The sequence below is a fragment of the Sturnira hondurensis genome, unplaced genomic scaffold, assembly GCF_014824575.4.
Source record: "Sturnira hondurensis isolate 20B ecotype Veracruz unplaced genomic scaffold, ASM1482457v3 Scaffold0006199, whole genome shotgun sequence".
Lineage (NCBI taxonomy): Eukaryota > Metazoa > Chordata > Mammalia > Chiroptera > Phyllostomidae > Sturnira > Sturnira hondurensis.
This window is the reverse complement of record NW_028078830.1, coordinates 527,513-541,877: the sequence shown is the minus strand read 5'-3', so window position 1 is coordinate 541,877 and position 14,365 is coordinate 527,513. Positions and strand designations below refer to the sequence as shown.

Sequence of the window (14,365 nt, the reverse complement as noted above, 5' to 3'; positions counted from 1 at the left end):
ACCAGCGACCCTTTGGTTCACAATGCAGGCCAGTGCTCAATCCACTGAGCCACACCAGTCAGGGCTGTAAGGTCTCTTGAGAAATCACCCGACAGTCTGATGGGAACTCCTTTGTAGGAAACTGTCTCCATATCTCTTGCTAGGATTCTCTCCTTCATTTTAATCTTGGCTAATGTAATGATGTGCCTTGATGTGTTCCTCCTTGGGACCAACTTCTTTGGGACTCTCTGAGCTTCCTGGACTTCCTGAAAGTCTATTTCCTTTGTCAGATTGGGGAAGTTCTCCTTTGTTATTTGTTCAAATAACTTTTACACTTGTTGCTCTTCCTCTTTTCCTTCTGGTACCCCTATAATTTGCATGTTGTAATGTTTAAAGATGTCCTGGAGGTTCCTAAGCCTCTTCTCATTTTTTTGAATTCTTGCTTCTTCGTTCTTTTCTGTTTATTTCTTTCTTCCTTCTGGTCCACTCCATTGATTTGAGTTTCAGTTTCCTTCCCATCACTATTCGTTCCCTGTACATTTTCCTTTATTTCACTTAGCGTAGCCTTCATTTTTTCATCTAATTTGCAACCAAATTCAACCAGTTCTGTAAGTATCCTGATCACCAGTGTTTCGAACTGTGCATCTGATAGGATGGCTATCTCTTCATTGCTTATTTGTATTTTTTCTGAAGCTTTGATCTGTTCTTTCATTTGGGCCGTTTTTTGTTTTTTGTTTTTGTCTTGATGCACCTGTTACAAAGTAAAAGGCAGAGCCTTAGGTGTTCACCAGGGCTGGGCAACCCAGTCGCTGGGTTGTGAAGCTGTATGTGGGGGAGGGGCCCAAGAGGGAACAATGGTGCTTGCTCTGCTCTCTGCCACATTTCAGTCCCTTGCACCACTTCCCTCAAGCAAAGTGGGCCCTTCTGGTGCTGATTCCTGTATGTCCTGGGACCCTGTGGGTCTCTCCAACGAATCCTCCTGTGAAGCTAGGAGTCTCTCTAGGTACCTCAACCCCAACAGGTGTTTTCAGTTGGTGTTTTGAGGCTTTATTTCCCCAGGCTGGAGCCCTGGGTTGCAAGGTCTGTCTCACTCCAGTTTTCACCTGGTTTATCTGCACACACATGTGGGACTGCCCGGTCCTCCAGTCACCTTGTGCACTGTGCCCCTCCAATCACCACCTCGCTGAGTCTGCCTGCTGCCACCTTGTGTGCCTAGGGTTCGCCAGCCCCCGCTTTGTGGCAAGCACTCTGCCTGGCCTCCTGACTCTGCCCCTCCTACCAGTCTGGATGAATGTTTCTTCTTTAACTCTTGGTTGTCAGACTTCAATACAGTTCAGTTTTTGTCAGTACTGGTTGTTTTTTTGTTTCTGAATTTTTGTTGTCCTTATTTTGGTTGTAGGAGGAGGCCCAGTGTGTCTGCCTATGCCTCCATCTTGGCCAGAAATCGAAAAATGAATCAAATTGAAGTTTCTTTTGCACATCAATATTTCTCTCCCTCTCTTTACCCTCTCTCTAAAAATAAGTAAATGCAAATTAATAAAATATTTTTTAACAGTTGCTTTTTCAGTTTATTTTTTAAATTTATTTTTAGAGAGGGGAAGGGAGGGAAAGTAAGGTCAGTGTGTGGTTGCCTCTTGTGTACCCCCTACTGGGGATCTGGCCTATAACCCTGGCATTTGCCCTACACAGTGAATCAAACTGGTGACCTTTGGTTCATAGGCTGGCACTCAATGCACTGAGCCACCGTAACTAGGGCAGGACACTGACTCTAACAAAAGATTTATTTTGAGGTATGACTCTGCTGGAAACTTGGCTACCCTGAAATTGTTGTTCCTGCAAAGTGTGAGTTCATTTTATTTATAAGAACCTGAGGAAAAAATAGGTAACAAAGATAGTAAGTTGTGAGCAGAGAAATTTTGAAGAGTGGAAGGAGAGACACGGCATCATGTTTCATTTCAATAATTTACTGATGATTTCATTTGCTTCAGAGGCTCTTCTAGGTCTGTTAAATATCAGTGAGTAGATAAGGGTGTTTGTAATCAGGCTTCCTCAAAGCCTTTATTGAAGGCTAGCCAAGAAGTGAAAAAAAATTCATATTATAGTAAATTTTGAAGGGATAGGTACAGTTGAAATGTGAAAAAAGCAGCACGCCAAAATGACAAGTATGTGGATCCTCAGGATTTTAAGAGCTCTCACTCAAACGAGAAAGATTTGATTAGATCAGGTTGTTGTTCCTTGGACAATAAAAATGCAGTACAATTTTCCTGTTAGTGAGTTGAATATAGTGTCAGGCCATTTTATGATCATTGGGCCAGTAGCAGGGGGCAGGAAATACTGTATATTTAATTTTTTTTGAGAAGTGAGTTTTAAATAATATCTGGTATGTTTTTAGATTTTTTTCAGCTCGTCTTTACTTAGTTTACTAGTTTTCAAGTTTGGTTTCAAGTTATATTTTAGTGTGATGTTTGCTATAAATTATTAAGTAAAACAAGTTCCTTACAGAATTACTGATTTTTGATATTTATTGTGCATATATATACCCACATTTTTCTTAATTCTAATATGAGCTTTTTAAGTTTCTGAGGTAAACATACATTAACTTTCAGTGTGAATATGTTATTTATTTACTCTAAATATAATTTACAGTTATGGTCTTTATTCCATCAAGAATGCAAGAAATATGTGACCTCTGATCTTAAATATCTCTGGGGAGTCCCAGATTTCTTTTGTTATAATAGTCACAATATCATTTTTTAAAACTTTTTATATATTTTTAAAGATTTTAATTTATTTTTAGAGAGGGGAATTGAAGGAAAAAGAGGGAGAGAAGCATCAGTGTATGGTTGCCTCTAACATGGCGCCTCCTGGAGACTAGCCCACAACCCAGCCATATGCACTGACTGGGAACTGAACTGATTAACCTTTAGTTCAGAGGCCAGAACTCAATCCACTGAGCTACATCAGCCAGGATCATTTTGAAATGAAAAAATAAACACCAATAACTTTGTTAGAATTAAATTCTCCCATTTAAAAAATGTTCATAATTGATTTATTATAAGTAAACAATTGACTTTATTTCCTTTTTTAAAAAAAGAGTTTATTTATTTGTTTTTAGATGGAGGGGAAGGAAAGGGGAAAGAGTGGGAGAAAAACATCAGTATGTGGTTGCCTCCGGCACTTCTGACTGGGGACCTGGCCATCAACCTGGGTATGTGCTTGGGCTGGGAATTGAACTGATGACTCCATGGTTCACACACCAGCACTCAATCCACTGATTCACACTGGCCAGGGCTCAATTCAACCACATTTTAAAAAATTTATTTTTCTTGCCCTGGCTGGTGTGGCTCAGTGATTGAGCACTGGCATGTAAACCAAAGGGTCACTGGTTCAATTCCCAGTCAGGGATCTAGCCTGGATTATGGGCCAAGTCCTTAGGAGGGCATGTGGGAAAGGCAACCACACATTGATGTTTCCCTCTTTTTTTCCCACCATACTCCTCTGTGTAAAAATCTTTAAGAAAAAGAATGTTTCTTTTTTTAAAACAATTTTTTAAAGATTTCATTTATTTATCTTTAGAGAGGAAAGGAAGGAGAGAAGGAGAGAAACATCAACGTATGGTTGCCTCTCGTGAGTCCCCTACTGGGAACTGGCCTGCAACCCAGGCATGTGCCCTGACTGGGAATCGAACTGCGATTGTGTGGTTCATAGGCCCACGCTCAGTCCACTGAGCTACACCAGCCAGGGCAAGAATGTTTCTTTTACAAAAATTTATTTTTCTTGATTCATTTGTAACTAAGCAATTGAATTTAAAGTTCATATTTTGTATCTGAGATCTTTATTTCAAAGGTTTGTCTTTGGTTATATTGGTCATATATGTCTGATAAAATTTTCCAGACCCTGTACTGCACGAGTACCTCCTTTTACTTTGATCATTTCAAGATCACTTCGGACCAGGCCGAGCCATTTACCTGTACCTTTCTCCGTGAGTCTGGGCCTCCTGTCTGGGAATGAGGCGGGGAAAGCCCATTTCACCTCCATGGATTTTAGAAACCACATTACCCAGAAGGCTGTTGGAGAGCTGACCCAATGAAGGCTCAGAAAAGGATTTTTCGGTTGGTACCAATTGTATGTGGGTGGGACTTCCGTTGCCCTGCCAATGGACACTTGGTCTGCTCTCAGGATCCCCTCACCTGTCAGAGGCAGCTCAGCTTTGGTTCCTGGAAAAGATGACTGTGATAAAAAAAATAAGAGAGTCCTGGTTGCTGCAGCACAAAGGCAATTGTGAGGCTCTGTGACTCTGCTCAGGTGAACGCACCTCCTCCAGGATGGGAACTCTGATGCCCGGCTCCCCCTCCTTGCCTGCTGCTCCAGCCTCGCCCCACCCTCAGAGTCCGCTGGCTGCGGCCACGTTGAGGTGCCTGGCCGAGGTGAGTGCGCCTCCCCCTGGCCCTCCCCACCTCCTCCCAACGAGCCCTGCATCCGGGGCGCGGGGCGCCTGTCAGGCCCTGAAGTCGAGGCCCCGGCATGGGATCGTGGGGATGAAAGATGGGAGGAAGTGGGAGAGGCTAACTGGCTGAGGGGCCACCGTGTAAAGACGCGCAGGTGCTGCTGAACCAGAAGGATCAGGGACCCTGACTTCGGTCTTACATCTGATTTAAACAGTCTGAGGCGGAGTCACGATCTAACTGGAAATCAGAGGGGTTGCGCTGACATTCTGGGAGTCCTGGGAGCCTGGGGAGATGGAGAACCGAGAAGACACAGGCTGTATCATGGTTTTCATGAATTTCTAGAATTCTGCTCAGATAGATAACTGACTGGAATTGAGTAATGAATACACTGAGGTACAGGAAGAGGATCCCTCGTGCAAGTCACAAAGCAGGTAACAGGTTGCCCTGAGGTGAGACTCTTGGCCGGAGGTCACCAGACTCCAAGGCTGGACCCAGGTTAGGCTGACCCTGCTTACCTGGAGCTAAAGGGTGGTTGACTGTCTTCCCACAAGCTCTGAAGTTGAAAACCATTATGTAATTAGACGAGGAAGGACAGGGTGTTGCACTCCCTACCTGGTAGTTACATTACTGTATAGTGTCTAAAGACTCTTCCCTTCCTCATTTCCTAGCTCTCACATGAGGGGACCCTGGGGATACCCCAATCCTCAGTGCAGGTCACAGATAATGTCAAAATGCTTCTATTTCTGGTGTCAATGTAAGAAACATTCAAACCTGTTCTTTTAAAGATGTTTATTTGCACTAAACTGAGTACAATTGACTAAAAACAAAATCTCAATGGAGTGAGAACATGCTTCAGAAATTGGCATTTTTAGCACTTATTTTATACATCCGAATCAAAAGGGAAGACATAAGTTAGCAACTTGACACCTATTGGTCATAGGTGTGGGAGGCAGGAGAAAACAAAGAAGGAAACTCTGACATTAAACATAAAGTAAAATTGAATAGACACACACTTCTTTTACATTGGTGGCAATTGGATAGTTAACAACAATGCAGGCTTTTTGGTCTCTGCTGTGGTGCAGTATTTGTGTCCTGAAGGGTAAGGAGAAAGGAAATTATCCTGTCATTTCAAAGGTTTGTTAACATTGTGCAAAAATAAAATGATGAGCTCAGTTAGAGTAAAAATTGACCTTCCTTAGAGAAGATCCAGGCCTGGGACGTGACTCCTTGCCCTGACTTGTTTTTAGTTGGGAAGTTTTAATTTCATACCATCTGTATAGGTATTTTTGGTCACTCAGTTTGTAATGCTCATAGAAGACTCCCCTAAGCTGGCCAGGTTTAGCATGTGGCTGCCCGCCTTTTTTGGGGTCTACACTGGCAGCCTGTGTAAGCAGTTATGGAACGTTATCCAGGGAGAGAGGTGCACATGCAAAACTTGGAGATGACACAGAGCTGGGAATAGGAATAGGCACCTCAAGGAGAGGGCTGGGTGGCAGGGGTCAGTCATGCCTGTAAAGTGGCCAAATGATAATGATAAAAACATTTTGGAGATAATGGGGTATTTGCATAAGAGAAATGTATTGGTCTCTCCTGGATTTAACAGGCTCCATCTGGCTGCATAGTGGAAAAATGGTTATAGAAATTAAGAGAGTAGGCAGGGAGCTCAGGACGAGGCAAGTTCTCTGATCTGGAGGATTGCTGGTAGAACAGAGCTGGGCCTCAGAGGTAGAAGGAAAGGTTGGCTCGTTGATCTGTTTTTTCTATTACCATTTATCTTCCTTATACCCTCTTACACCTCCATTCGCCAACTTCTCCCCTCTGTTTTTAAGAAGGGCATGTAGAGTTTCAGGCTTTGCAGCTTTAGGAGAGAAAGGAAAGTGTTCAAAATGACCCTAGTGTTCTTGCTCATAGCAGCTGAAGTGGCGCAGGGTCCATCATCTGGGCTGAGGAAGATGGTGGTAGGTTAATTCTCTTTCGGAATGTCAGAATGTTCTTGTGGTTAACACTTTTAAAGGTTTCAAAGAGCAGTGAGTGGAAGCATCCAGTGAGCAGCTGATCACATTAGTCTGGAAACCTAGGTAAGATTAGGAGATGGAGACATGCAAAAGTCTGGCTTTTTTTTTTTTTTTTTTTTTTTGCATGAGGACAAAGGTGGCAGAACTGAGGGAGTCCACCTGGGGTGTGAAGATGTGAAGCAGGTAGAGATACCACAGTGGTGTGTACTACCTAGAGGAAGTGTGAGCCGATGGCCCTGGGTTCTTGGTGTTGGGATTTAAGGGTGAAACATAAGACCGCCATAGGGTGGCCATGTTTGGTTGTGTTTCAGAGGCATGATCTGGGACTCAGTGGAATTTCTTAGCTGGAAGAATGGGGTCCTGCAGCCGTGGCCCCAAGCTTAGATGGCATTTATTTGCACCACTTTCAGTTATCCTGCCTGCCTTTGCTGGGGGCGAAGTAACTATTTCATGAGGTTGTGATGACACAGCAGGCAGCTCTCTTACCAAGTGCTGGTATCCTCTCCAAACTGGGGGCCCTAGGAGGGATTGGGCATGGGGAACAGTAGGAATATGGGGTCTCAGACACACTGTTCCAGATTCATTTGTATTAATTCTGACAGGTTTCTGTGACCTTTGAGGATGTCGCTGTGTATTTCTCCAGGACAGAATGGTGCCTCCTTGATGAGGCTCAGAGACGCCTGTACCTGGAGGTGATGCTGGAGAACTTTGCTCTTATATCTTCATTTGGTAAGACATTGACTCTCCTGTGCAGTTTTCTTTGGCTTGCCTGCGACCCCATTTCCTCAGAGTTGCACTTTTCTTCTATCCTAAGCTCCAAGGATCCTGACCAGACTTGCACCCAGGAAGTGCTGGGCAGCAGCAGCTGGTCGTGGGGTCACCCCCCAATCCTGTTCCCAGGTGTCTTTCTTTTTGCCTCATTGTCTCAAACTTTTTTTAAAAAGATTTTATTTATTTATTTTTAGAGGGGAAGGGAAGGAAAGGAGAGAGGGGAAGGGAAGTAGAGAGGGAGAGAAACATCAATGTGTGGTTGCCTCTCCTGCGCTCCCCTGCTGGGACCTGGTCCCAACCCAGGCATGTGCCCTGACTGAAAATCTAACCGTGACCCTTTGGTTCATAGGCCCACACTAAACCCCTGAGCTATACCAGCCAGGGCTCAAACTTAAAAAAAAAAAAGAAGATCTTACTTACTTTTAGAGAGGGGGAAGGGAGGGAGAAAAACAGTAATGTGGAAGAGATATGGATTAAGGACCTGGCCCACAACACTGGCAAGTGCCCTGACTGGGAATTGAACCAGTGCCCTTTTGGTTTCAGGCTCCACTTAATCCACTGAGCCACAGCAGGCAGGGTGCTGCAAAGTTTTAAACTCTCACTTTCATAAAAAAACCACACCACACCTCATATTCACTGGTGATCTGTTCTAGGCTTTGCATTTCCCATGCCCTTCATTCCTTAGGGGTTTTTCTGTCCTCACATGTGGACTATGTGTACACTGTTTGCTTCCTAGAATTTCTGGGTAGACCTTGTACTTGGTAGAGCTAGTTTGTTTGCACAGCCTCTCTCCCTGCAGCCCCAAAAGCTGCTGTAGTCAACCTGCATAGGGATGGATTTGAGGTCACTAATGTTACCAGAAGCCTAATAGATTTCACATTTATTAGTGAGGGAAAACATTTATTTGTTTGTTTGTTTGTTTGTTTATTAGAGAAAGGGGAAGGGAGGTAGAAAGAGAGGGAGAGAAACATGATGTGTGAGAGAATAAGGGATCCGTTGCCTCTCTCACACCCCCAACTGGGGACCTGTTCACATGAGGATATGTTTGTTGACTTAAATGGAAGAGATTGAGAGAAAGAAGCATCAATGTGAAAGAAAAACATTGACTGGTTGCCTCCTGTAGGTGCCCTGCCTGGGAATCAAGCTCACAAACGTTTGGTGCAACTTTCCAACTAACTGAGCCACTGGTCCAAGTGTGTTTGATGTTCTCTATTTTGTCTGAGAATTTTAACTACTCCTTACTTTTAGAGAGGGAGAAGAGAGGGAGACCAAGAGAGAAAGAACATAGGTGTGTAAGGGAAACATCAATTGGTTGCCTCTTGCACACCCCCAACTGGGGACCTGGCCTGCAGCCCAGGCATGTGCCTGGACTGGGATTTGCTGCTCAATGCACTGATCCACACCAGGCAAATTTATCTGCATGTGGATAGAAGAGTGCGTGGTAAGTGATGTGCTGTGTTTTGTACTGAAGATAAGTTTCAATAACCACTCTTTCTGTTCCATGAGCTGAGGTAGGGTCCTCAGTGACCAGGGCAGTTTTCGAAATACTTACCAGTTTGCTTTGGAGTCTTTACTGGGTACAAACTGGTGTTGTTCCTTCACATGAAATGATGTGCCCAAGAGGATTCCTCTTGATATCCACACTAACAAACTACAGGTCTCTTTGAGTTGAAGTTTGTAAGAAATCTGCATATATTACAGAAAATCCTGAAGTTCTCAGTGAAAACAGTTGCCATGGTCTTCACAAACCAGGCCACTAAAGTCAATGGTAGCACATGAGCAGTGGCTTGGAATGGAAGTTCTCACTCTTGTCTTTTGAATCTAACCACTTTCACTAAGACACAGAATTACATAAGTTTCTTATGTAATTCTTTCTGTGAGTTCTTTGTTTATACTACACTCATGGCTCTTTGGAAAAACTGGTCTCCTAAGCATTTACCCCTTTCCTCAAGGATGCTTTTTAACATGGAAAATTGTCTAATTATTATCATTATTTTAAAATATTTTATTTGTTTATTTTTAGAGAGGGAGAGAAAGAGAGGGAGAGAATCATCAATGTGTGGTTGCCTCTCACACACCCCCAACTGGGGACCTGGCCTGTGCCCAGGCATGTGCCCTAGACTGGGAATCAAACCGGCAACCCTTTGGTTCATAGACTGGCACTCAGTCCATTGAGCCACACCAGCCAGGGGAAAATTGTCTAGTTATATTTGAAGGGGGTGGAATATTTGAATTTTTTATCCTGTCAACTTTCTGTCGTCACTCACATAGTGAGTTCAAACTTTTTCCTTTGGTTTGTTTGTGCTGAGTTGTTCTATGACAATGCTGGTTATTCACCTCTTCAGCTTTCTCTTTGGAGTTACAGCATCAATAGTCCATGTTATTGCTCAACTGGGAGGGAAGTGGAAGTGTCCTTTGTGTATCACAAGGGGGACATGAGTCCAGCCATGACAGGATAGACTCTCAGGAGGTCTGGCATCAGTGAATGATGCTTAGGGAGGGTGTGACGCCAGGGCTTTGTTAACACAGAATGAGGAACCTGTTCTGTTTAACTGCATTTTGTCACCTATGCCAGTGGCCACATTTAATCTACATGTCCTTATTCGGTGTTGGCACTTTGCCTATTTGATAGTTTTAATAGGTATCACTTCTACTCTAACTTCCAGCCATGGCTAATATCTGCTTCTCTAATCTACACCACAACCATTTCTCTAAGGAGTCTTTTTGGTGTGCTCTCCAATTTGGGTAAATTTCTATTGAGCCTTCAAGTGTGCACATTTTTTTCTTTGTATTTTCTGTTAACGATTTTGTTTATTTATTTTTCAGAGAGAGGATAAGGGAGGGAGAACGTGAGGGAGAGAAAAGTTGATGTCTGTGAGTTTCATCGATTTGTTGCCTCTCATACAACCACAACTAGGGAACTGGCTCACAACCCAGAAATGTGCGCTGACTAGGAATCCAACCTTTTGGTTTGCAGGCTGGTGCTCAATCCACTGAGCAACCCCAGCTAGAACTGACATGTTTACATATTTCCGGAGGAGCCTTGCAGAGCATCTGCTGTGCGGATGTTGATTCACGATATTGGGCATATTCACATTCTTCTGCATAGCCTTATGTCACCAGCAAAAAGGCTTTTGCAGACAATCATGAACACTTATAAACCCTGCCTCTTTTTCTTATGACCAACCCTATCCTAGTGTTCTTTGTATAATGAGGTGCCCATTATTTACTCCCCTAAGCTGCCTAATAATGTACAACTACCACTTTTTCAGAGTCTAGCTCAGTTGTCATGAAAATGATGGCATAGGATAATGCCTTGCCTGTGAAAGATGCAAATTTGTGGTGAGAAACACCCGTCCCTATAGGTCACTAAACTTCACTATTGTTTTCTTTTTGTTCAGGTTGCTGCTGTGGAGCAGAGGATGTGGAGGCTCCCACTGAACAGAGCGTTTCTCTAAGAGTCTCGAAAGCGAAGAATCCCAAGACAGCTCTGTCTTCCAAGAAGAGCCACCCCTGTGAGAGTTGTGGACCAGTCTTGAGAGACATTTTCTTCTTGGTTGACCAGCAGGGAACACAACACAGCTCAACACTGCTGAGGTGTGGGGCATGTGCAAAACCATTTTATTTCAGTGCACAGAGTCACCAGCACCAGGAGCAGGACACAACAAAGTATTGTTTCATAAGCAGTGTGGACAAGGACTTACTTGGAAAGAGCTGCAATTTCCATATGTCATGGAAGCCTTGTACCTCTAGTCAGTTTGGAAAAGACCTCCTCATCAGCTCAGAACCTCTCAAGCAATTGGCTACTCACACCCTGTTAAGGGGAAACGAAATCTCTAAGTCTGGAATGATTTTTGAAAGTACAGGAAATTATTATACTGCAAGAGAATGCCAGAATGCCATTGGCTGTAACCACACAGTTGTTGAAGACCAGGGATTCCTTACAGGAAGACAGTGTTTTCTGTGTTGTGAATGTGGAAAATCTTTTACCAATAGCTCTGCATTCCATGATCATCATAGAGTTCACACTGGGAAAAAGTCTTATGAATGTGATGAATGTGGAAAAATTTTTAAGAGAAAATATGATTTTAAATGTCATCAGAGAGTTCACACTGGAGAAAGGCCTTATGAGTGCAGTGAATGTGGGAAATGTTTTACCAGTAGCTCTGCCCTTTGTTATCATCAGAGAGTTCACACTGGAGAAAGGCCTTATGTGTGCAGTGAGTGTGGGAAATCTTTTACCAGTAACTCTGCTCTTCGTTACCACCAGAGAGTTCACACTGGAGAAAGGCCTCATGAGTGCAGTGAATGCGGGAAACATTTTACCAGTAACTCTGCTCTTCGTTACCATCAGCGAGTTCACACTGGAGAAAAGCCTTATGAGTGCAATGAATGTAGGAAATCTTTTACCAGTAGACCTTCCCTCCATGATCATCAGAGAGTTCACACTGGAGAAAAGCCTTATGAGTGTGGTGAATGTGGGAAAACTTTTAGGAGGATATATTACTTTAATTGTCATCGGAGAGTTCACACTGGAGAAAGGCCTTATGAGTGCAGTGAATGTGGTAAATCTTTTACCAGGAGCTCTGTCCTTCATAATCATCAGAGAATTCACACTGGAGAAAAGCCTTATGAGTGTGGCGAATGTGGGAAATCTTTTAAAAGGAAATATTACTTTAATTGTCATCAGAGAGTTCACACTGGAGAAAAGCCTTATGAATGCAGTGAATGTGGGAAATCTTTTAAGAGGAAAGAAAACTTTAATTCTCATCAGAGGCTTCACACTGGTGAAAGGCCTTATGAGTGCAGGGAATGTGGGAAATCTTTTACCATGAGCTCTGCTCTTCTTAAGCATCACAGAGTTCACACTGGTGAAAGGCCTTATGAGTGCAATGAATGTGGGAAATGTTTTACCTATAGTTCTGACCTTAGGTGTCATCTAAGAGTTCACACTGGAGAAAGGCCTTATGCATGTGGTGAATGTGGGAAATCTTTTGCCAGTAGCTCTATTCTTCATATTCATCAGAGAGTTCATACTGGAGAAAAACCTTATGAGTGCAGTGAATGTAAGAAATGCTTTAGACAAAGATCCGCCCTTATTCAACACTATAGAGTTCATTCTGGAGAAAAGCCGTAGAAATGTAGTTAATGTGGAAAAACTTACATGAGTAGCTCTGCCTTTTGTTATCACTGAAGTATTCACACTGGATAAAAGCTTTCTGAGTGCAGTGAAGTCGGGAAATTTTTTACCAGTAGATATGCTTTCCGTTATTTTCAGAGTTCACAAAGAAGATGGTCTTTATCAGTGCATGAATGTAGTACATCTGGTAGCTCTAGCAGTCACCTTTATTTGCATCAAATAGTTCACAGAAAAGTAAGGCCTTATGAGTACAGTGAATGTGAGAAATGTTTTATCTTTCACACTAAATTTTATTGTCATCACCTAGTTCACAGAATTTTGGCCTTATGGCTGCAGTGAATATGGAAATTTTTTTGTTTATTTTTTTAATAAGTAAAATCTTTTTTTAAAGGATTTTATTTATTTCTAGGGAGGATAAGGGAGGGAGAGAAACATCATCTGTGTTGCCTGGTGCGCATCACCAACAGGGGACCTGACCCGCAACCTAGGATGTGCTCTGACGGGAAATCAAACTGGCAAACCTTTAGTTCACAGGCCAGCACTCAACCCAGAATAGCTACACCCGCCAAGAGAGTGGGAAATTTTCTGTATCAGTAATCTTCATTATTCTAAAAAAACTTCCCACTGGAGAAAGCCTTATGAAAGCAATGAATGTGGCAAATCATGTATCTGTAGCAGTCCCTTCAGTTGTCATCAGAGAGTTCACTGTAGGGAATGGCCTTGTTCTTGTAGTGAATGTGGGAAGTCTTTTTTTTGTATCAGTAGTTTCCATTATGATGAGAGATTTTGCACTTCAGAAATGCCTTTATAGTGCTGTCTATATTGGAAATCTTTTACCAGTAACTATGGCTTTCATTGCCATTAGAGAATTCACAATCACTAGGTTCTTATAAGTTAAGAAAATTTGGGAAATCTTTTATGTCTAGCCATTTCTTTTGTTATCCTCTGAGAAGTGACACTGGTGGTAGGTTTTATATATTTATGCAATATGAGAAATTGTTTTCTTGTAGCACTAAGACCCCTTATGTTTAGAAATTTCACTTTGGGGAAAGGCCTTATGAGTATAGTGACTGTGGGAAATTCTTTTTTAAAAAAATATTTTATTTTCAGAGAGAGGGGAAGGGAAGGAGAGAGGGAGAGAAATATCAATGTGTGGTTGCCTTTCATGTGTCCCCCACTGGGAACTGGCCTGCAACCCAGGTATGTGCCCTGACTGGGAATTGAACCGCGATCCTTTGCTTCACAGGCCCACGCTCAATCTGCTGAGCTACACCAGCCAATCTGCTGAGCTACACCAGCTACACCAGCCAGCTACACCACTAATTTTATATCTACACCAGCCAGGGTGGGAAATTCTTTTTCTCTGCTTTCTCTTTTCATATCATCAGAGAGTTTACACAGGAGATAGGCCATATAGGGCCATCAAATTTAAGAAATGTTTAATGTCAGAGTCATGGTCACCTTAACCACAGTTCACTGATTAAAGGCTTCAAGTGTGAGGTGAATGTGGGAAATCTCTGGCCATAAGTCAATAGCCTTTTAGCATTGGAGAGTTCTCCCTGTAAATAGTTGTATTTTGGGAAATGTATTTATTTCCTGTGCAATGACACTAAAGAAAACTTTCTGAGGAAACCTGTGCATTTAATTTTATATGTTCACAGTGCAGACATATCTCAGAAATTTATTGTTTAACTTTCTAAGGACTTAACAAAGTGCATCTAAACTAATTGTGACCTTACGCATTCTTACTCATAGTGTATGGGCTGCATTTCCTCACTCTAATAGAATCTTCTTTTAAGAATTATAAGTGTTAGCTCTTTTCATACGTTCATCAGGTTCTCTCTGTTCTTTTAGTTGCATTTCCCTAAGGATTTATGATGAGCATTTCTATAGGTGTGTATATACTACTGATATGTTTTTAGTAATATGTGTGCTCACATAACTTACCAATTCTTTTATTAATTTTGGCTACTGTCCTTTAACAAATTGGAAAGGAAAACAGCAAAGACGCA

General features: G+C 42.5%; 1 protein-coding gene across 3 annotated transcripts in view; it reads left to right on the top strand.

The window, feature by feature from the left end:
- The window catches only part of LOC118988169 (zinc finger protein 345-like), a 37,659-nt gene that overhangs the window by 10,874 nt on the left and 12,420 nt on the right, over positions 1-14,365 (top strand). Inside the window, exons 1-3 of one of the 3 annotated variants that reach the window (XM_037047604.1) lie at positions 3,757-4,406; positions 7,045-7,171; positions 10,615-12,735. The exons of 1 other annotated variant lie outside the window; for it this stretch is intronic. In XM_037047604.1, the coding sequence (XP_036903499.1) occupies positions 4,305-4,406; positions 7,045-7,171; positions 10,615-12,350 (1,965 nt within the window). In that variant the 5' untranslated portion in view covers positions 3,757-4,304 and the 3' untranslated portion in view covers positions 12,351-12,735. Of the gene's footprint in view, positions 1-3,756; positions 4,407-7,044; positions 7,172-10,614; positions 12,736-14,365 lie in introns of those variants that run through there. One more of the 3 variants, XM_037047603.1, reaches the window with a different exon arrangement.